The sequence below is a fragment of the Delphinapterus leucas genome, chromosome 8 (genome assembly GCF_059928025.1).
Source record: "Delphinapterus leucas isolate spDelLeu-1000000601 "Yukka" chromosome 8, BTC_Dleu_Yukka2, whole genome shotgun sequence".
NCBI lineage: Eukaryota > Metazoa > Chordata > Mammalia > Artiodactyla > Monodontidae > Delphinapterus > Delphinapterus leucas.
This window is the reverse complement of record NC_143136.1, coordinates 38293983-38318323: the sequence shown is the minus strand read 5'-3', so window position 1 is coordinate 38318323 and position 24341 is coordinate 38293983. Positions and strand designations below refer to the sequence as shown.

The 24341-nt window shown below is 40.0% G+C and overlaps 1 protein-coding gene across 7 annotated transcripts in view; it reads right to left on the bottom strand.

Annotated features, from left to right (window-relative positions):
• Window positions 1–24341, bottom strand: part of ANKRD44 (ankyrin repeat domain 44) — a 327191-nt gene that overhangs the window by 114284 nt on the left and 188566 nt on the right. For all 7 annotated transcript variants that reach the window (XM_089916548.1, XM_089916546.1, XM_089916545.1 and 4 more), the window contains 5 exons: window positions 13806–14006; window positions 13356–13443; window positions 10730–10872; window positions 9485–9697; window positions 1612–1690 (listed from right to left, as the gene is read on the bottom strand). In XM_089916548.1, coding sequence (XP_089772674.1) covers window positions 1612–1690; window positions 9485–9697; window positions 10730–10872; window positions 13356–13443; window positions 13806–14006 — 724 coding nt within the window. The remainder of the gene's footprint in view (window positions 1–1611; window positions 1691–9484; window positions 9698–10729; window positions 10873–13355; window positions 13444–13805; window positions 14007–24341) is intronic.

Here is a 24341-nt window from a genome sequence, read left to right as displayed (position 1 = left end):
TGAAAGTCTTCAAGTCCACAAGGATAGTTTTTAGAGAGGTCAAAGCAGCCAGCAGCACCCCCAAGACTGTTGTAAGCACACTAGCATGACACAGGTCTGGCCCGCGGTGATGGACCTGTAGGAAGGCAGTGCTTACAAGGTGAAGAACTGCTCTTTCTCTGATCTGGTCACTAGTGCTTGAAATTATTCTAACAGGGAACAATGCTTTTTAATGCCACAGAGCTAAGCCCTGGTGATTATGTTCACATTAAATTTTTAAAAATGGATACCAAATAGCTCCCTAGTTTTGTTTAGTTTTAAGGCAGTGGACACTGTTTCTGAAAAACAGTTGAGAAAGACAGTGGGATGAGGAAAGCGTGCAGAGGAGAGATGCTAGGGTCCCTCCCCACCTCCCCTTTACTTCAAGCAAAACAAAACAATTAAAGTGGCCTTTCAATAAAGTAAATGACAAAGGCATATCACATATTTCAAACTAGAATTAATGGGTGTTGTGCAGTTCATTTTCAGTTACCTGCATTTGCTCACTGGAAATTTGTTGCGATTTCTTTTCTTCTACAGTTTCACTGAAATGCTTATAAATTTCCTGTGCTTTGCTGCAGGTATTTTGCTTCCTCAGCATCATTTCCCTGGCTGGTCTTCCATCCAAATGTCAAATGACTTTTTAGTTTTACGACTTCAGTGCCTAAGACATAACTTAGTACCACTGACAATTCAAGTGTATGTCATCCAGTATTCTTACAGATGAGAAAAAGATAGGTCTAAAAAAACTGACTAATGCCAGAATTTTGAGAACTAGAAATGTGGGTCAACTAAAGATAGTTTAGGAACTGCTGGATTCACCTGGAATGTCAGCATAAAATCTGAACTAAACCTGTTTTTTTAAAATTGTCTTTAAGATTTGCTAAAAGAATAGAAGTTGCGTTGTCAAAGTCAATCCACTCACAGATTCTGGCCATGACCCTCTAATAGTAACGTGAACCATGCTGTGAAGTGACACTCCCTAGTACTTTGGCTGCAGAGACAACCCAATGGTTCAAACACACCTTTATTGTAAGCCTGGGAAATTACTAGATTATGTGATTTTCCAAGGTCTCTATCAAGCCTGTGATTTTATGATCCTTTATATCATGTATGTACCCGCTTTTCCTCTGAGTCACTCATTTTTCTTACCTTTTGCCCAAGTAGCTTAACGAGTTTTAACTTATGGAACTATGGCGAATTCAAAAATTTTTAAATAATTCAGATTTCCTGCTAGAAAATGTCTGATACTTATTTTTATTAGTTTCAGAGTGAAAAATGCAGGATCTTGAGCCTATATAAGTAGATCATTTCCAGTTTCAAAACTCACATGTTCTTTGACTGATTGGGAATTGACTGTGAAACTTAGTGGCTCTATGTCCTCTTTTTTTTTTTTTTTTTTTTTTTTAATGTCCTCACTCTTAAGTGAATTGGTGATGACGTGTCTAAGAGCTTTTAGCAAAGTTCATCAAAGGACAGTATAAATCCAAGCTTAATAAACTCTAAAACAGAGCATCATATTTCACATTCAACCAAACTCAGTCACAACAGGAAACTGTTCCAGTAATGACACTGCAGAAGAATCTCACATACCATTCTGAATGAGGGTTTGTGACCGTGTGAACCTTCCGTGGACAGCTGTCATGTGCAGAGGACTTTTACCATCTTTACTCTAAAAAATGAGAGAGAGAGAAACAATGGGCCAGTGACATCAATCTGAAACATTCCTATGGACATTGCCGGCAATGCTCAATAAAGTGTATGTGATACCGCAAGTTATTGCCTAACTTCACATTTTTTTATTGAAGTATTTACACGTGATATCACAAGTTATTGCCTAACTTTACATTTTATTTATTGAAGTATTTACAATGTTGTGTTAGTTTCAGGTATTCAGCAAAGTGATTCAATTATACATATATATATTCTTTTTCAGATTCATTTCCATTATAGGTTATTGCAAAATACTGAATATAGTTCCCTGTGCTATACAGTAGGTCCTGTTATTTATCTATAACATCACATTTTAAAGAAGTTTCGAGACGTGGAAATTATTCTTGAGAAGAAATGGGAAATTTTTAGTTACACGGACAATTTTTAAACTACCCTGGTTTAAACTGAGGAAATCATCTAAAACATTTTTTCATCTCCTGTGATCTACTGGTGAAGGTTTCCTTCAAGGAGTTTTATTTTTCAACTTTAAAAAAAAATTGAAGTATAGTTAATTTACAACGTTGCGTTAGTTTCTAGTGTATAGCAAAGTGACTCAGTTATACATATATAGTGTATATTATTTTTCATGTTCTTTTCCATTATACAGTATAATGGATAGTATATGTATAGTTTATTACAGTGTTTTTTTCACCTTTTCTCTATAGTACATGAAAAAAAGGCAAATGATGTATTAACTTGTTTGGCCCTGTTTGACCTGAAGATGACTAACTTGCTATAAATCACTTCAACTCTCAAACCTGACCTGAAATCCTCCACCATTCTCTACATTCTAATTCCACAGAGAAACACCACTTTCGATTATTCCAAAAGAGACACATTTGCTGCACTTAACTCATTAGAAATCATAGGATTAAGATATGCAAATTGCCATGTTAATGATTATCTGGAAATATGCGCTGAATTTATACGTCTCTTTATTATTCAAGATATAAATGATGGCATTCTCTCTCACACATTAAGCCAAAAGATTAAAAATGTACAGAATCCATACATTAGTCATCATTACACCAAATACCAAAGTCCTACACATTTGATTCAGAAATAATCATTTACAGAATTTCTTCTAAAAATAGTGATATCCAAACAAAAATATTACTGTTATTTTAGACCCAAAGTATCCCCAACTGAGAGAATATATTATGTATTCTTTCATTCAGATATTATTTAAAAAAGAAAAGAAAATAAAGAAATTTATGTAACTATTCTTTTTCTAAGTCTCAGAAGAAACGTTTCCCTAAGCCTGAGGTTAAAATATGAGATTTCAAAAACACAAGTTCATTTTTGTGATGAAATTTAAATACGTGTGCTTTAAAATGATTCTTTCAAAAACTCTACAATGGAAAACAAATAATCACTTAAATATTTCTCAGAGTGAACCACAGACTCCTGCATCTGAATCACCCAGAATTCTTGTTAGAGATGTGAATTCTGTGCCCTAACCCAGACCTAAACTGAATCAGAATTGATTTCATTTCTAACTTTCACAGCACATTAAAGTTTAGGAGCCACTGGAATAGCTTATAAAACCACAAGGTTTAACAGAAGAATATTTATTATATCCTATAAGTCTATTCCTTAGACTTAAGAAAGGAACTATGCACAATCTGTGCCAAGGGAAGAGTTAGTCAGAGTGGTAACTGCATGTTGAGTGAAGTAAATAATCATTATAGTGAAAGGTTCTCAGGCTGATGGGGAAAAAAATAGAAAAAATAGGATTTTTTCTCCATCTTAATCTTGTATGATTATAACCTGAATTAGAAAAGATTGAGAAAGGAAAGGAAGATGGAAGTAAGCTTGAAGCTTTACTGAAATTACGTCTTTAGGGAAAAGGAGAATTAGTCAAGAAAATGAGGATATGATGCCATCACCAATCATAAGACATGATGGAGAAGAGCTCCTAAAAGCTTTCTGATTCCAGAGCCTGGGTCTTAGCTGGGATAAATACAGACAATTCAAAAGACTAAAAAGTCTGGGAACCACTTAGAAATAAGGAGTTAAGACATACTCCCTCCAACAAAAAAGTGATGACAGCCCAAGGCTCTTAGGGAGAGAGAAAACAGAAATTGCAGAGCTGACATTCATTTGTCCCTAGATGGTGCTATTTCTTTAAATTTTGCTCCAGTATTTTCTCTTAAATTTAAGATGAAAACATAACTTACTAGCATTTAGTTAAATATATATAAAGCTGTAAATATTTCAGCGTTTAGATAATATCTTTATAAATATTTAACCAAGCACTTTTCCATGCCTAGAAAAGAGCTTAAAGGCTAGGAGTAACCACCAACCTGGTGGTCACTAACTAAATTGCAGCCAGAGAGCCAAAGCAGACGTCACCAGTTTCTACACTATATAGTTTACAAAGCTGGTCCCATTTCAAGGACAGTAAACACCATACCCTTTTCCTCCCTTGGAGTGCTTGTGCTTTTGGGAAAGGGACAAACAGACATGACCAAAGTTAGGTTAAATGAAAAGGATGGCAATATGGTCAATGGTGACGCTTGCTTCAGATCTACCCTTGCAGATCTTTGCCTGAGTTCACATGCCACTGAAGACAGACCTTAGCTGACTTTTTTTTTTCTCACTGGGATACGGGTGGCAGGGGGTCGGGAATTAGGGACAGGAAGCATTAAGGGTATCACAGCAGTCATTTTGGGGCAGCTTTGTTTATACGGTATAGGTGTAAAGGGAACTCATTTCAAAAAGCCATTGAAAACCAATGAAGGTCAAAAGACTAGTACTTTTTATTTAGCCTTTACAAGTTAGAACTCAGAATATTCAGGTTGAGACTGAGGATCCTACTGAGTTTCATTATCTGCCTGAGAAATTTTTCACATGGGGGTGGGGTCGGGTGGCAGGGAACTTGCCATTGCTGCTGCTGGCCCTAGAACTTCAGATACCAAACATTCCCTGAATGCTCAAAGGAGAAGAAATGATCAGTTCTCCCACTTATTCAAAGCTTTGCTTTTAGAAGAACTTCTTCATTTCTAGCCTCCTTCCAATTTCTAGGTGCATTCTCCCAGAGCAGATTTAGGGCTTGGAAATTTTTGTGACCTTGAGAACTTGCTTAATAGCTCTCCTATTGACTTATGGTTCAGCCATAGTCATGAAAGAAAACCAGTGAGGACTAAGAATATTTTATGACAAATATTAGTATTCTTTCAGGGCAGAATTCACCATCATCCAAGGAAGATTAATCCTTGAATTAGTGAAGCGTTTCCATTCTCAGAAATCCATTCATTCTTTTCTTCCACTTCTAATGCCTTCTTTCCTCCTCCTCCCATAAACCTTCTCTAAACTTAAATACACAGTTACTCCCCAGGAAGGTGAAGGCACTGTGTTCTCTGTGGCACAGTGCCCCATGGCGCCACAAAGCTCAGTGGCTCTGGTGGAGGGCAATAAAGTCTCTATAAAATAAATATAGCCAGAAACCCCAAAGGGCTTCCTAATTCAATGGAAGAGCAATCTAATACCCTGGTGTGCAAAAAGCCATATACAGTCTAATTTTTTTAATGCTTCTAAAGGCTGGAGATGGCACGTGGTTGGCTCAGACGTTCACCCCCCTCCTTTCCTCATTTCCTCTCTTAAGATCCAAGGGCCATGTTGCTATTACTGCTTACTCTTGCCTATTCCAGTTTCATCTTCAACCTCTGCAATGCAATTATAGAATATAACTTGGTCCTGGTGCATACAAAGAAGGGAGCTGGTCCACTTCAGTAAATGTGTGATGGGCTTCAGTTCCAGTCTCTTAGGGTTAAGTGATCTAAAGGGCCCGTGCACAGAAAAGAACTGAGACCACAGGCAGGCGGAATGTTAGGTAGGCAATGGTAATTTCTGAATCTATCTTTCTAAGTCATATCCAGCATGGCCACGTGTTTACTGTCTTCTTTAATGCTTAGTTTGAGTGCTTCCAAAAAGAGCCTTGAGATGCTACAAAAATTACAACGTGGTCTCTGATGGAGAAAGGAAATTATTTCATATTTCCTCATGCTCTTCCTATTTGCAAAAAAAAAGTAAACTTTCAACAGATTATTGTATTAAGTATTGTGTCTCTATTATTTTATAATAATTAAACTTTGTGATATCACAATATTCGAAATCAAGGACAGGGCCATGGTCAATCTAAGCAAAATGAGGGACTGTAAAATGCATGCAGGACACATAACCTTCCTCCCCTCTCCATCATCTTGCAATTTCTCATGAAGATGTCACTTTTTGTGTTTTGTGAGGACAGAGGAAAACAAAGTGAACACGTGAGTAGGTATTGGCTACATTTCAATCTGCTATTTTCTTCTAACTTTGGAAAATCTAAACAAATACAAATTGTCTTGCAATCTACAAACACTTTCAAAATCCAAGGGCAATGTGGTGCAGAGAGATAACAACCTCCAGTCAGACCGAATGGCTCCACGGAAATGTTAGATGATCCATGCACCCAGAGTTAACTAATAAAGATTCAAGAGAATTAGGATGTAGATAGAGTAGATGGGGAGACTGAGGGAGAAGGCTAGATTTGATTCAAAATCCCATTTACACAGATTAGGTAATACGTAAACCCAAGTCTCAGGCTATTTTTTTAATGGTGCTTCTTATACTCTATTGATGATTAGCAGTCTACAGGAAAAAATTAACTATTAAAATTAAGTAGCTATGCTTTCCATGTCCATTTTGTGGGGGAGAAGAGAAGGCTGCCATAAACCAAGGCACCATACCTAGTTGAAGCCTCTTATCCGATCAGAACTGGCTGCTAGTCAGTTACCTGGGAGAAGTAGGTAGGTATGCCAGAAAGTGGCCTTCTAACCTCAGTATCGGGCACACTGAAAGCATCAGTTGGCATGTTTTACAGAGGAAATGGAAAGCATCAGATAACCCTGTGAATTAATTAAGGTTGGTAAAGAGAGATACTTTATCTAACTTCAATAATGTTCCTTCCTTTAGAGGAACCACAGGATGTCCCTCAGACATTAGGATGGCAAGAAAAGTGTCACAAGTCTTGGGGACACTGACGGTTGAGCCACCTGTTTGCCTCCTGTCCTCCACCACCCTCCTCTTAGACTCTAACCCCACATGTTGGCTCTTTCCCCACCTTGGTTGCTTTGTTGCCCCTAAAGACCTTCATCCTACCTCCACGTAGGACCTTGGATGGGGTCCCCTTACAAGATCCGGAACTCTGAAATTCTCCTCAGCTAGTTTACTTTTTCATTTCTGCCTGCTTTCTACCTTCATGAAGACACTCCATCCCCTTCGTTTCCTTCCTCTCTTCCCTAACTCTTCTTTTTTTTTTTTTTTTTTTTTGCGGCACGTGGGCCTCTCACTGTTGTGGCCTCTCCCGTTGCGGAGCACAGGCTCCGGACACGCAGGGTCAGCGGCCACGGCTCACGGGCCCAGCCGCTCCGCGGCATGTGGGATCTTCCCGGACCGGGGCACGAACCCGTGTCCCCTGCACCGGCAGGCGGACTCTCAACCACTGTGCCACCAGGGAAGCCCAGATTTCAATTCTTATACTCATCTTTATCTCCTCCATTTCTTGTCCAATGAAATCCCAGAGATTTCCTTTCTGCAAAGCCTCTCCCTCCGTTGGCTGTCCCCATCCCCCTGTCCTCATTACCTCTTATCCAGACCCATTTCATTGACTTCCAGTTATCTTCTACTTGTCCCCTCCCTAGGTCCACTATATCTGAAATTTTTTTTTATAAAAATGAAAATAGCTTTTCTTTTTCTTTTGGATATAAAAATAACACATACTTATGGCATCACAATAAGAAGATTAAAACAAATATATTGAAAAGCAACTAAAAATCCAAATCATAATTTTGCCTTGCTGGAGTGATAACTGTTGCTAGGATACTGATGTAGATTCCAGATATTTTTCTCTTTCTATGCACATACATAGACACATACTTTTTGAAATTATAAAACTGGATCATATTTACTTATTGCATTTTAATTTTTCATTGATTACACTGGGCATTGCTAGTCTTTTTGATACTTGCCAATTTTAAAGGCAAATATTAATGTATTAGTATTATAAACGTATTAGTTTGCATTTCTCTAATGACTAGTAATACTGAATATCTTTTCATAAGTTTAATGGATATTGTATTCTCTCTCTTGTGATCTGCATTTGCCCATTATTTTCTAGTAGACTATCAGACTTTTTCTTATTGATTTTTATGAGCTCTTACATATTAAATATGTTAACTCCTTGCTTATATGTATATTGCAGAAAAATTTCCAAGTTGCTCCCCTTTCAATTTTATGTTAAGGTTTTTGTTTTTGTCTTTTTTGTTGTTTTGTTTTGTTATATAAAAGTTTTAAAATTTTATGTAGTCATATATACATTTTTTTCTTTATGTTTTCTGTCTCTGGTTTTCTGTGGCCAGATTACCGTTTCTAATGCTCAGTTCTGATCATGTGGCCTCTATAATGATTAGCGGACCCACACCCTATAGAGGCCCCAACTCCTTGGGCAGTAGATAAGTGCTCATTATTGGTCAGGTCACATTTCAGCTTGTTCCTGGCTCCTTTCTTTCATATGATTTGTACTCCAATCACAATAAATCGCTATTCTGAGAATTTGTCTCATATTTCCCCACTATTATAAATTAAATGAAAAAATATAAAAGGACTTTAACAGTGAATAGAGGAGATCATTAAAATAGACTGATCCAATATTCTTGAAATTAAATCTTGGAAATAACAATTTTTCAAAAGCAGAGACAGAATACACTGAGACCTTGCTTTACAATTCCTGTGTGCTTGGGAGAAGGGAAGCTGAGGATGCGAACAAGGTCACTTGGTATAAATCAGGATATTGTGCTACAATCTAAATGCATCTGAGTGATGTAACCTGGATCATGAAGGCTACCTGCAAAAGTTCCTCTTGGTTATCTGTTACAATGAGCAGACTGGTTACCTAAAGTTTACCTGTCAAGACCTCTCAACTCCTTTGCTTGCCATTCTATGTATCTGGAATGTCCTCTCTCAAATTCTCTCTATCCCTCCTCATCTCAAGTGATATCAATCTTCAGCTCAAAAGCAATCTCTAGTTTTGATGCCCAAGCAAAAAGCAAGTCAATACTTAACTTCTTACAGTCTGCAGCACTTTATTAATTTCTCATGCCACTCATGACACTCTCTCTTGCCCCATGATTATCTGAGTACATTATCTCCTTGCCATATCGTAAATTCCTTGAGGGCACCTTGGAGTATACACCCAGTACCAAACAGAGGGCACTAGGTAGTCCTCAGTAAGTTTGCTGAGTAAAGGAATTACCATTAAAACCAGATTAATATCATATACTTGAAGCCACTATCTGGGGTTTACTCCAGGAAACCATTTGAGAAACTCCTTGGAGGGCCTTGCGGGTTGGAAGCAGACCTGAGATCGTTAGGTTAGGCTTCCTCTTCATGCTCAGCATCTCTGCCCCATCAGCTCAACATTCACCTCAGTATTAGAATCTCGGCCAAGTCCACATCCCTGAGACCCAGTATTTGCTCCCATATATTCACTAAGCTACCGAGGGCACGTGGCTAGAACCTCAGTGTCATCCACTGGTACCACCACTGCTGCAGAAGTTTCCACATCACGACAATATAGGATAAGTCCGCAAGAATCAGGACGCTTAGAGTTACAATTCACTAATTGTAATTTACAGCAGGTGAGTTTGCTCAAACAGAGGCTCAACGCAAAGGTACTTCACACTGAGAGAGGGAGACTGAGAGAGAGTCATACCTGAATGTTAACATCCGCCCCGTTGTTTACTAATAGTTCAAGACACAAAGCACCGTGTGTGGAGGCAGCAGCAAAATGCAACGGGGTGAACCCGCTGGTATTGGGCTGGTTCACATTAGCACCGTAGTCGGTCAGCTCGTTGACTACAGCATCCTGCCCATTGTAGCAGGCCAGGTGGAGGGCCGTGTTTCCATACACGTTGATTTCATCAATCTGCAAATGAGTCCAACACAGGCGATTAAAAGCACTGAAGCCAATTTACTCCATTTCCCACCAAAAGCCTACCAGCTGTGCTGGAGAAAGGAAATACCCTTCTGTCAGTGTGATCATTCAGAGCTTACTCTTGCCCCAGCGTGGTCATCCTGGGAAGCTTCTCACGCGGAGGTAAAGCTCAGCAAAACGTGAAAGTGACAAAAAGTGAGCTGGGAGGAAGAGTGAGAGGTTTCCACTTGTGGCAAGATATCTTTCAGCTAGGGAAGGGACAAAAAGGGAGAGGCAAAGCTGCCTCAAAACGCCAGAGGAGAAATGAATCGGGGGAGCAAGAAACGAGCCCGGATCTCAACAGCGAACAGAAGAGGAAAGGGTGGGAGGTGCTCAGGGAGCTGCTGTGGGGCCTGAACTCAGAACCCGCTCTGCTGACACCTCAAGAGGCCACATTCTGGTGGCTGGGCTGTGGAGCTGCCCTGGTCATTTAGCCCCCAGCTCCCTCTTGCTCTCCCAGACCTGCCCTGACTGCTGTTATCACCATCTCACTATCGCAGCTTGCTTTTCCTTTCCTCCGGGACAGCCTCACTACTGCTCCCACCCTGCTACCTAAGGAGAAGGGGGTGAGGTCTACTTCTCCAGCTCAGCATGTTTGTCATTCATTTCTGCTTGGAAGCCACGATTTAGAAGGCTAGGTTCTAAAGATGGGATGATGAAACCTCGCCAGTCTTTTAAAAATGACTGGTGGATATGTATCCTAGATGTTAAAATATTTCTCTATGTTGATATAGAAAGTTAGTCTGTTTCTGGCTCTCTATGACTTAGCGTATGCCCCATTGCCCTTCATCAGTTGCCCATGTAAACTCAAAAAAGACAGGATGGTAAGAAATGAGGGTTGTTTTTTTTTTTCCCTCTTGAATTAAAATGCAAACAGGATTTAATTTCAGAACAACAGAAAACCCACAAAGACACAGGATTTAATTTCCGAACGACAGAAAACCCACAAATGCACCATGGGGTGATGCCTGAATCATAGCTCACCTCCACCCCCAGATTCAGGAGATGCTTGACAACGCTGATCTGCCCGTTGGAGGCCGCAGCATGCAGGGGCGTGTAGCCCTTCTTATCCTTACACGTCACTTCCGCGCCATGGTTAACGAGCAAAGCCACAACGTCCAGGTGGCCTGTAGAAACAAAGCAGCAGAAAACATCGTTAACCTTTATAGGACAATTTGACAATTCATTCCACCTGAATTATCACCATCAGCTTTTACTGCCGCCAGCATCTTGCTAAGCTGTTTATAAAAAGCTGCTTCATGGCAAATATCCAACAAATATTTAGGGAGTACGTACTATGTGTCAGGCATCATGTAAGTGCTGTGGGAAGAAAGAAGATGATTCACATGTGAGCCTTCTCTTTAAGGAGGTCGATGCCTGTTTACAAATAAATAATGTGGAGGTCCTGCCAATATGTTAGAACCAGAGACTAAAAAAAAAATCACGTCAAATGAAAGCAATGCTTTTGAAACCAATTGCCATTCTTCACTGAAAAGTCTAACAATGACAGTTTGGTTTGGAAAAACTAATGAAAGAAAAAAAGATCAATTAATCAGAACAGCTCCAGATTATTGTTAAATCATATGCAACTGCTGCTGTTTGACCCTTTTCTGGGCCCACAAAAATGGCAACTTCCTATGGTTCAACTTCAAGTTCTCATGAATTGCTGGCTAAACTGAAAACCCTTCTAGTTACAACTCCTGTTGGCATATTTTCTAGAATATCTTCCTTTGTTCTCTATCTTGCTACATATACAGCGATAAATGTATTTGACCTTTATTTCCTGACTAAAGATTGTTCGATGCTTCAAGATCATTGCTCTAAACATTGTTGATAACTGAAGGGTAGAAGATGAGTACTGGCTCCAGGGCCTAAAGAGTGTGTGTGTGTGTGTGTGTGTGTGTGTGTGTGTGTGTGTGTGTGTGTGTGTGTGTGTGTGTGTGTGTGTGTGTGTGTGTGTGTGTGTGTGTGTATACAAGAGAGACAGAGTTTTGTCTTGGCTAGTTTTATGAAGACTTATGTACAGAAAAAAACTATTTTGAATTACTGGCGGTGCTATCTTGAGCTCTTTGCCCTGGTTTTGTCCATTAGTCCCTAAAGATAGTCATCTGTATATGTTTTCCTATATGTGTCCCGATGACACACAAAAATGTAACTTTATTGCTTTAAAGCAATTCTACACATATGTTTTAGCCATGTATCAGCAAAGAACAAACGTGAAACTCCAGGTTCTTTGAGTCCCACGTCACACTAGCTCAGTGTGTGCTCTGCCTAAACATCATCTGGCAAACGCTCACTGGCTCCAGTCCTGCAGGGACCATGCAGACATCCAACCTGCTTCAGACAACTCGAAAGTCCATGTCACCTTGTAAAAAAGGATAATGCGTGCAAAATCTTAAGATTCTGTTTCTTTAAGTCCAAGAATTCACTCAGGCCTATCTATAGCCACAGAATTTATTTCATCCCTGCCCCAACCCATTCTCTTTTTTCTCCCCACAATTAACATTACTATTTTTTTATGATAATAAAAGGTCCGTAGACTTATTAAAAAGGATTCAGAAAAGGCAAAAAGGTGTTAAAAGGAAACCAAAATCATCCACAATCCCTTGAGATACTCAGTTAATATTTCAGTGTTTAATACATCCCAGGTTGTTTTCATTTTATAGATATTTTTAACAAAAATGAGGATTGTATTATTCATACTGTATTATGATCTGTTTTCACTTAACATATCACAGAATCTTTCTATATTAAGAAAATACTAATGATATCACCACTGTAGTTACTGCATAGTGTCCCACTGTGTAGATCTTTCACAATCTCCTGTGTTGTGATGGGCAGTCAGGGTGTTTATAACTTGGTGCTGATAGAATCCTGCTTTTCTGCTTTTCTAATTGCAGGATGTTCTCCAATTAGAAACACAAAGGAAGGATCTTAGTTCTTTTAGTTCTTCATTTCCCAAGAGTCAACACTGAGAATAAACTCTATGAGGGCTCTCATTTGTCAGTGGTATTAGTGCCAACAAAAGTGAAGAGGAAAAGCACAGAAATGTAATGTCTTCCTTTGTCTTCCGCACCCAAGCTGGCAGAAACAAGGAGCAAGCCCCAGCTCTGTCGGCAGTGCAGTAGCAGAATCACCCACAGTGACTCTGGGCACCTCCACCTACACGACAGTCAGGGTGTTGTCCTTTATTCCTTCCTTTTTGTTTCTTTCAGGAATATTTATAAATAAAAAGACAAATGAAATTTACATCCTTGCTTTGCTAGCCCGTCCTTCTCTCTCTTTAAACACCTTATTTTGCTGCCATAACAAGTTAAAATAAGCACAATTTGTGCAGCTTTCCAATCCAGATTGAAACACATTCAATGAAGGCCATGCCATGATTCATCCCTCCTGCTCTTTGTAGGATAAATAAATCTCTGACAAAGCAACTGCCCAATTAGAGTGCTCTGTGCATGCCAGTACAAGGACCAAATCTTAATTCAACTGAATCCCAAGCTTGAAAAGAAGTCAGGCTCGCCCAAGAGAAAACCTGCGTGGTCAGTGAGAAACCCGGGGCTTTTGTAGTTCAAGTTATCTGCACTTTGCTCTCCATTCACGGAATCCTTACCCATATAAGCTGCCCAGTGCAGAGCACGCCGGTCCTTCTTGTCAAACGCATTGATGTTTGCCCCTTTGGCCAAGAGTAAATTAACCATCTGAAAGATAACCGACAGTGAAATCAAGCGTATACTCTGTAATGGTGAGGGGTCCTCACCCTCAGCAGGTGATGTGAGCCAAATTCATGTCCAATCTAAAGACAGGTCAGAGATCTGAAGTTCAAAGTAGGAAGACACCACGGCCAACCTGCGGCATGTGTGTCAGAGGGAAAGACTGAGGTGTCGGCTACTTTTTCAATTCATTGTGGCTCTAAATTTAAAAATAGGTACAGTTGCCTAAGGCTTGGTGTACAAATATTATTGTCACATTATCTAAAAGCCTCAGCAATGAGATTAGGTTCCACATGGGGCTAAGAGGGTCTGTGGGGAGGATTCTTGCTCTCAATGATGAGGACACTGACCTCCACATGGCCATTCAGAGCGGCGTGGTGCAAGGCTGTGCGTCCCCCTCGGTCAGAGACATTGACGCTGCTCAGCAGGGGAATGATGACTTCTGCACACTTGACAGCCTTATTGGCTGCTGCCACGTGGAGTGGGGTCTGCCAGTTCTTGTCCCTCGCATTGACGTCAGCCGAGTGCTTAATCAACACTTGCACTGCTTCCTACAACAAAAGCAGAATTTGCAGGGGTCACTGACAAACACTCAGTCAATTCTTATTGCGTATAAGATGCTTCACCAGACCCTGGAACTACAGAAAGGGAAAGGCTCCCTTTCTGGCTCATGACAGCCTGGCTCATGACATATATTCTTCTGAGACAAGCAAGGTCATACGGGATGAAGATTAAAAGAGTGGCACAGATTAAAACAGATTCACTCTCCCTTTCTCTGTTAGGCCAAGAGCCCTGGCAAAACTCCAAAACCAAATAAACTTCCAAGTGTAAGGTTTCCTTACGAAATATAAGGTATCTTTAGGCCAAACGAGAGCACTCATGTCCAAGTGTGCACAGCAGGTTACAACAGCCATAGACCAAAGGGCCCCCAAAGATCCCCCGAGGTTAGCCACATTTGTCGGTAAGCCTCCATCTTCCAAAGCCAAAGGCCCCAAAGCTCTCCAGACGTTCTTGGATCAATTTATAAATCTTTGGTTCTCTTGGTCAAATCTCAACCCTCCCTGTGTTGATCAATAAGCGGTCAAGGGTAGAGGATGTCTATTACCACCATCAACTTGAAGTTACGAAATTGTTCCTTCTTTCCCCAATATTTTCTATGTTAAAATGAGACTTCTTTTCTGCTATTGAGTCCCTTCACCCTTCCTGAGTCTCCCACTTTTGATTTTCCTTCTATCGACCTAATCATCTTATTAGCCTCTTGAACTATAACTCTCCACCTTGGCTGTGCAATGGAATCACCTGGGGAGTAAAAATACACATGACGGTTCAGTATTGATTCTAACTGGCCTCAGAATGTCTGTAAAGCTCCCTGGGGACTCTGTTATGCAGCCAGGATTGAGGACACTCTTCTCTTTACTCAAGTAAAGGACATAGCTTCTCTCGAGAGAAGGGAACGGCTGTCGGTTGTTTCTCTTTATGTCTAGAGACATCCCTGAGACCAGTTGGATGTCCCTGGCTCCTTTATGGACATCTTGTCAATGTGGCATCAATAGACCAATGAAAGGCATTAGTGCCACATTCCTGCCACCCTTCATGGACAAAGAACTTACCCGTGTCCACCTTAATCCCCAAAGACCTGGACTGTCTATCAACTTTATCATGCAGGTATATAAAGAATCCCAAAAAAGAGGTTGATTTGAACTCTCAGAATTAACATTTTAACCAGGGACATAAATGATGAAATAAAAAAAATGTTCCATGAATCAGTAGTGGCAATATATTGAGATGAATGGCTAACTTGAACAGTAGAATGAGAGCAAAAAGAAGTTAACTTTGCAAATTAGAGAATACACTTTAAGAAAACAATGGGGCTCCATTTAGATGCTGTAAATAAAGGGCAATAAACTGATAGGATCCAAGCAAACAATCAATTTGTTAAGATTACCAAAAAGGAAAAAAAAAAGATATATGCCACCCATCCTCAGCACAACTGATGATAATGACTATTAAATAGTCCTTGAGCCCATTTTAGAGTGAAACATGTGTACATGTATTATTAACGCTTGCTTACTATGTAAAAAACACCGTTAGAACTATGGAAGATTGAAGGAAACATTAGTCAGGCTCTATCCTAAAAACTAGGTGGGTGAACAAAAAATAAAAGAAAAGCTGGATCACAATATAAGCATTAAGATTTAAATAAGAGAAAAATAATATTTTTATCAACTTTCATCTCATAAATTATGCAGTTTATGTAGATGTGCAGTCAATTGTGATATGGGAAGAAAATATTGGAACCTCCATTTATATTTTATTTCTTTAAAAAGGAAAGCATTTAACTGGCATTTAACTTCTGGATTGGTGTCCTGCCCTCAGTCAGCTCCATGGAAGATCTTGCCTCACAGTGTTGGAGATGCCCTCAGGGAGGGGTAGGGCTTCCACAGTGCTGGGGGGGGTGGGGCTTGCCCTCTCCATTCATTCACTTTGAGTGCACTGAAATACAGAGTGATGGCCTGCCGAGTCCATTTACAGATTGTAATACGTATCCTTAACCTAAAAACACCCTAAAATGGACAAGATTTATGCAAGGAACCCACAGATTAAAGATAATAATAATACCAATGCAAGCATAAATGATGTGAAAGTCACAGAGCTGACACCTCTACTCCTCGTAAAAGCTTTCTATCATCTACATTACAAGGTAAAAGTAATGACAAATTTAATCAGATCTGACAAGAGCTTGGCAAAAACAGAGAAATCATCAAAAGTCTATTATCTAGGGCTCCCCTGGTGGCACAGTGGTTAAGAATCCACCTGCCGGTGCAGGGGACACAGGTTCGAGCTCTGGTCCGGGAAGATCCCACATGCCATGGAGCAACTAAGCCCGTGCGCCACAATTACTGAGCCTGCACTCTAGAGCCCGTGAGCTACAACTACTGAGCCCACATAATGCAACTACCGAAGCCCATGCGCCTAGAGCCCATACTCCGCAACAAGGGAAGCCACTGCAATGAGAAGCCCACGCACTGCAAGGAAGAGTAGCCCCCGCTCGCCGCAAATAGAGAAAGCCCGTGCGCAGCAACGAAGGCCCAACGCAGCCAAAAATAAACAAATAAATTTATATATAAAACAAAAGTCTATTATCTATATGGTTATTTAAGACTAGGACAAATGAAAAGCCTCACTTTAACATTTCACCTGTGCCTTGAAATATTATCTAATGATAGTAGTTCTTATATATAATTTATAAATAAATGAGATGCATATTCTGGAGATGCATGCTGCAAACGTTTTGCAGATACGTGGCCAAAAGGGTTGGAGATAACCATCTCAAAAGCAGTACTATAAAAAACGGTATATATCCTTTTCACACATTCACAGCAAAATAACAATACATACTGTCTCTTTAATACCTTTGCTTTGCATATTATTTTACTGTACTTGTACAGATTCTTGTTTTGCATTAAATATTATGTAAATTCAGGATAGACTAACAAGACAGAAAATGTACAGAAACATTTCACAACTTTATATTATAAGACCAATTCATGGGAAATTTGTTTTTTAAAGGTAACAAAATGTGATTGCTCTTAGAGTAACTGCGACTAGGTGAATGAGATATTACCTAGGAGAGGCCCTACTTTTAAACGAATGTTTAGGAATGATTTGCATTGTACACACAGCAATACTTTAAGCAAAGAAAATATACATTCATATGCCAGTTATGGTTTATATATAAATAAGTGCTTTTAGAGTTTGTGGGGAAAAAAATGTATTCTTAAGGAGACAATACTTCTACAAATATTTTAATCAGATAAATTTTGGTTTGGTTTTGTAAATAAAATTTTATTGGAACACAGCCTCATTCATTTGTTTACATATTATCTATGGTTGCTTTCAAATTATAACAGCAGAGTTGAGTATTTGTGACAGAGACCACATGCAGCCATCAAAGCTTAAAATATTTACTATCTCACCCTTCATGGAAAAAGTTTGCAGACCCCCCTGGACTAGCTCTCTGTTTGAATTACCACAAACTATAAATTATCAAATCTGGTTAAAATAAAATATTGTTATTTACCAGCATGAAAAAATACTATTTTTAAGTCCAAATAGTCTATTAAGGAGGGCAGGTCCTATGAAAAGAGTCAGAGGCCTCTGAGTTCAGCTCTTGCTATGTGATGGTGGGTCTACAGTGAATTTTGGGAGGGGGCCAAACAGAGTTGCATTGCTCTGCATGATAGAGTGGGAAGCATTTAGAGCTTGGCAGGAAGGAAGGGATGAGGACAGAGAGACTGCAGAGAGGACGTGGTCCTGCATCCCAGGGAGGAGGTGTACATCTGGGTGGGAACAGAGTCAACAGGCCAAGAGGGAAGAGGAGAAAGCTGATGCATAAACCCAATGAGTGCAGCAAGAGCAGGCTTGTGGAGCCAGGCAACCAAAACTTCAATCTCCAGGAATTCTTTGGAATTGTTGGGAGAATATCAGACTTTGAACAAGTGGTTTCTGGTCAGTCATATCCATTTAGAAGGCTAGATGCCCCTGACCAACATCTGGGTTATACCTAAAAAATTAGAAAAGGAAAAGGTTCAAGTTCATTGATCAGATAGGAAAAAAAGAAGTGGGTAGGGTCTCTAATAAATTTCTTTTCATGTGAACTTTACATAATTCCCACGTGAGTGCCCATTTCACCACGTGTCTTTTCTGCGGTACGCGGGCCTCTCACTGTTGCGACCTCTCCCGTTGAGGAGCACAGGCTCCGGAGGCGCAGGCTCAGCGGCCATGGCTCGTGGGCGCAGCCACTCCGCGGCATGTGGGATCTTCCCAGACCGGGGCACGAACCCGTGTCCCCTGCATTGGCAGGCAGACTCTCAACCACTGTGCCACCAGGGAAGCCCACACCATGTGTCTTTTGTACCAACACTCACTTTCACAGTTCAAGGACACCTAGAATAACCGTTACTTTTATTTCTCCAATTTTATAAAATGTTTTAACTTTGCCATTCTCCATTTTTACTTTTATATCTGCTTATATAGTGAATTGAACAGTTTTCATCTTACTTGACAAGAAAGGACTCTATCAAGGAATACTTAGTATACAAAGGAGGGGTTCTTATTCAATTTCCAAGGATTAACCTTTTTTAAAAAAATGAAAATGCAAGTATAAAATGATTATGGAATTAAATTCACAGATATACCGGATATTAGAAGTAGAAAAGGCCTCAGGGGTCTTCTGGATTGCCCCCTCATTTGATAGGCAGCTTCATTTTATAGGGAAGATGGCTGAAGATGGTTTGCCAGCCTGGGTTTAAGGGCTCATGCACTTTCTACTAGGTCAGAGCTTACTCAGCACACAGTAACAGCCAAGCACCCTGACATAAATACTTTGAAATGTTAATTCTCCTTAGTTATTTACATTTTTTAACTCTGAAGTTTTAGCCTGACAAACTGGCTTCCTACATTTAATAGAAATGTAGTACAATGTTTTCACAAAAACGAAGCTTTGATTTAAAAAGACTACAATTTCCTTTTTCAAAGTTGCACTTCTCTTTCAAAAATTTTAATCTTGTAAGCATTTTAACTTGGTTTTAAGAGGAAGTAATTCTATGGCTATTTAGGGAATTACTGATTTTTGTAATCAAAAGAAGTCTCTCTTTTCCTGTATTACACGTTGGTTAAAAAATTAACAGCTAGGAGTTTGCGCTGACAGAAACTTTCAAGGTTAAAAAGAAGCTAATGTGGGGGAAGGGAAGCTGAACAATTTCTGAATCAAGAAAGGATACTAAAACAGTACTTTTCAAACTATCTGTGGTGAAGGGACAGGTTTTTTTTTGAATTATTATTATTTCAAATTCATCATGAGTAATTAGAAGAATAATAAAATGAAAAAAGACAAAGAAATTATAAACTCAATTATTTTATCATTTAATTTAGCAGGCATGAAATTACTCTATCACATTTCTCTAAAAGTTGCTAAATGCTCACTCATGTCACAAAAGGAAAGACAAAAAGACTCAGACTAGTCACAAGCCACACTGTGAGCAATGCTGCTTCAAAGCCTTGATTTCTTTTTTAATGAACAAGCATGTGTGAGGATTCCGGCATTTCTCCTGAGTGGAGGGATCAGCCTAGTTAGCATTCAGCCTTAGGGCTGTAGGCCTTGTTGGATTACACTCCACAGTAGGCTGTCCCATATGAGACACAGAAATAACAGACAGAGGGAGGAACTGTCACGGGATGTGACACAGGAGGGAACTGGAGATGGCATCTGCAGTCATATTATTTCTACTTTTTATGACTTTCTCCTTTTATAAAAAGTCACTCCAACCCTGTATAAGAAGTAGAAACATACACTGTGGCACATGGAAAAGATGAGAAGAAATAGGATACATGTGCCTTAAAAACTGCTGCCTCTAATATTTGTTTTTCTTACTCTCAAATGTGCATTGCATTTAAGTGATCATAAATTACTCATGGAAAAGTAATGCTTTATGACTATACAGAGTCCTTGTAGGCATAAACAATGTCAAATTTTATAAATGGTAAGTTGCTTTAGACCAGGGTCTGAGTCTCATACAATTTTCTATACTTGCCACAAAGCCTGGCAGGTATCTGGCACCTAATGTATATTCAATAAATTTGGGTAGAATAAATATATTGGTATAATCATTAGCAAACTCTCTAAGTAATAATATGCAAAAACTAACATGACTTTTTTTTATATACAGCAGGAAAATTAACAAGACATTTACATGGGCTGAGGTCCCTGGGGCTGCACTCGAGTCCCGAAGGCATTCACTCTATTAATGTAAAATAATAACCAGTTGGGGCTTTTACCCTCTATTGATCATAGTAATTTCATATCCTGTAAGAATTGTATAAATTGGTGCTTAATTTGTTCAAATTAATCAAATTATTCTTCTAAAAGTACCTATTATTAAACTAAACTTGCACTTTATTATTATAATTATTATTAGAGTACAATTATTCTAAGAACTAGTAGTACAAAGGGAAGACTTGGGGATGGGAAAGAATTCAAACTGTTCAAGAACCACTGGGGGACTTCCCTGGCGGTCCAGTGGTAAATAATCTCCCTTCCAATGCAGGGGACGCGGGTTTGATCCTTGGTCGAGGAACTAAGATCCCACATGCCGCGGGGCAACTAAGCCCGCACCCTTCAACTACTGAGCTCGCCTGCCTCAACGAGAGAGCCCGCGTGCCGCAAATTACAGAGTCCAGACGCCCTGGAGCTGGCGCGCCACAACTAGAGAGAAGGCTGCGCGCCGCAAGGAAGGGCCCACACATCGCAGCAAAAAAGATCCGGGACGCCTCAACGAAGATCCCGCGTGCCGCAACTAAGACCAGACGCAGCCAAAAAATAAAGAAAATAAATAATATAATAAAATAAATAAGTATTAAAAAAAAAAAGAACCACTGGCTTTAAACATTGGGAAGGCCAAATACGAAAGTATTTCCAATCTTTAATCTCTGGTCTCAAAGTGTGGTATGTAGACCACATGCATCAGAATCTTCTTTCTGAAATACAGATTTCCAGGCTCAATTACAGGCTTCATCAAAATCACCGGGGGTGAGGTTCTAGAAGAGGTACTTTGTGTGTGTGCATAATTTTTTTAATTTATTTTTTAAATTGAAGTATAGTTGATTTACAACGTTGTGTTAGTTTCAAGTGTACAGCAAAGTGATTCAGCTATATATATACATGAAATTACAAAATATTGAGTATAGTTCCCTGTGCTATACAGTAGGTCCTTGTTGTTTATCTATTTTATATATAGCGGTGTTAGAACAGTTACTTAACAAGCACTGCAGATGATCTCAATGCACACTAAATCTGAATACTACTCATCTACCTTCTAATAGGTTATAAGATGCTTACTTTCTTCCCATTCCAGGTACGATATATGTTCTATATGTGACCATCATTTTATAATCATAAAGATAATTTATGGAAAGCAATAACATTCAAGTCTCCCATATAATTTTTCCGATTCTCCTGTCTATTAGCATTTAGCCCACCATAATGACAACGTTTTTCAGAGGGAAGGGGAAAATGTGATGTTTAAAATTTAAGCTATAAAATAAAATGCTTCTCCTGATCAGATCTGGGAAGCATTTTTATACCTGTCAGACTTTTGTCTGCACAGACACAAAAATAGATGCATCTTATTAGTTGGACCAGTATCCCTAGGGGTGCCCATGTGACGTGAGGGCAGCAGTGGAGCACGGCAGTTAGGAGAGCAGGTTTTCGGGTTACACCCTCCTCCACTTACTGGCTGTGGTGTCTTAGGCTTGTTCCTTAACTTCTCTGAGATCACGTTTCCTCAATTAGGATTAATAACGGTGTCAATCTCCGAGAGTGATTCAGAGGCTAAAATGCAATAATGTGCAGAAAGTGCTTAGCACACTGCCTAGCACACAGTAAGTGCTCAATAAATGTTCACGTGACAATACATATTTGAACACAGTATCCTCAATTCTACACCCCAAAGACAGGATACAACTATTTTCAACATTTCTAACCACAAAATAGCCTCCAGAACAGAAAAGCGACAAGTTCAGCAAATCCTTTGGTGCTACTCTCAGTTCATTGGAGAAGAAAATGCATGTGTGAAAGGTCAAACACATTTGGACACAGGCCACAGTAGGCTCTATGGTTGTGTACTGGTTGTGTACTGGTTGTCTGCCCTCCACACACTGTCCAGGAAGGGACACTTTGTACCCCCTTAAGGTCCACACTTAACACTGCGCCTTCCACAGAGTGGGCTTCAATAAACATGTGTCAAACCCTCCAGGTTGGCATGCGTTTCATTCCTTTCCCCTACAGCTGTTCTTTTCCACGGGAAACAAAAAAGCAACAAGAATAAGCTAAACAGGGGAAACGATATGAAATAATTCACAGCAGCACTTCAGATAATTCTCCCTGGCAGCCCCAAGTCTTGCTCGTGTATGTTATCTAGCATTGCAAAATAAGTTTCCCTAATATTTTCATATGAGACTCTCTTCATTTCTTCACAGCTGTGGGAGCAGTCAGAGAAAGAGGGGGATGAATGGTGGCCTGGGCGGGTCAGTGAGAACACAGCACTGGTAGGCTCCAATTATCTGTTTGGTGTTTCCTCCCTGGGAATCCCAGGCATGGGGAGCAGGTGGTGGCGGGAGGAGGAGGGGACTGGGCCTAGAAGGGAGCACACAGTGCAGCCTGGTCAGTACCAAGTTAAGCCTTAAAGGTTCATCTCCACAACCCAATCTATTTTGGACAGTTTTTAAGGGATATGACCATTTCTTGATCTACTTTCTTGTCTGCAGAGGAGCTTTTATAATGTCAAGCATGGGTGGATGTTTAATCAGTATTATGACCTGACACTCCTATTGCTATAACAGGCTCAGGAAATGAATTTAGCAAATGAACACTATTTTTCCAGGCATAGAAATCCAAACATGAAATTTGCCTGATGGAAAGAAGGCTCAGAAATGTTGACGTATACTGATAACTTTGACTTAACCTGATATCTTGTTGCATGCTATTTTTGAAACTTGTTCTGATTTTGCAGGATCCAGTGGCTTAACTTGCTTTTAGTGCCACGCTCCCATAAACAAACTTCAAGTTAGTTTACCTTGCATGCATGAAAGATGATTACCACCAGCGTTCTCTGTGCTGTATACTAGCTCCAGGTTAGCAGTTTTACAGAGAACCAGGTTAACACAGCTTACGTGGAAAACCCAGTCTTTAATGAGTCACTCAAAAAACAATTGTCTCCTGTGCAGGCTAGATGCTAAACATACAATGACAAGCAATAGGCATGCCACTCATTGCAAAGAACTTACTGCCTAGAAGATCTTTTTAATTAAAACAGAAGAACAATTTCAATGGTAGTTTTATATTGTGCTGTGTTAGCCAAGCTGAGTGACATTTTGCAGAGTTCCCTCCGCTGTACTGTTCCATTTAGGGTTGGTGCTGGAGAAATCTGCATGAGTTTTGGAAGGCATACGTGAAACCACAGACTGACTGGCATGTTGGGTGCCAGGTTTGAGGCAGCTTGTGCACGGTGTCACAGACCAGCTGCATCACTGTGTTGGCAAAGGGCAGTACCAGGTTGATGCGTCTTCAGATCCTGCCATATCTTCTTCAGTTTCTCCCATTCCTGGGCCAGGTGCATGCAAGCTCAGAGGTGAAGCACACAGCTGCTTCTGCAAGGCACCCACATCTACGATGCAGAGGCAGTGAGAGACAGACAGGGGTTCCAGTTTATCCCTGTTTTCCCCCATTTCATGTTTAGCTTTTCTTTTCAACTGCAGACCCTGCTGGCCTACAGTGACTTTAGGACCACACAGAAACCAAGGGGATAGCCTTACATAAACTTCTTCAGCAGCTCACACAACTGTGTAAGCTCTAATTCCTATAATAAACGTCCTATCTATATTTCTTATTGTGGTTCGGCTTCCCTGATTGAACCCCGAACCTTGAAGCCCTGAGAGAGATCAATTACCCACATTTTAGAAGCACAGGGGTTTTGAAGACAATATAGAGTTTATAAGCCTTTCAATGAAGAAATGGCTTTTAAAACATATTTGTGTAAGGAGTATCACTGTTTGCCCCGTCTAAGCAATAGACAGATGTGCCAGCTCTCTTACTGAACACACGTATCTTCTTTGGCAAGTGCTAATAGCAAAACTCCAAAAGACCAGCCCAAACCTTCTCTGTTCTTCCCCTCTCGAGCATGCTTCCCTTTCCCCAGCTATTTTATAGGGGAGGCATAAAGTAATGGCTATAGGATAGAATTCACAAAAGGAAGGATGGGATGTAGCCAAGATGGCAGAGTGGGAAGACCCTGAACTCACCTTCTCCCAATGGCACAACAAAATTGCAA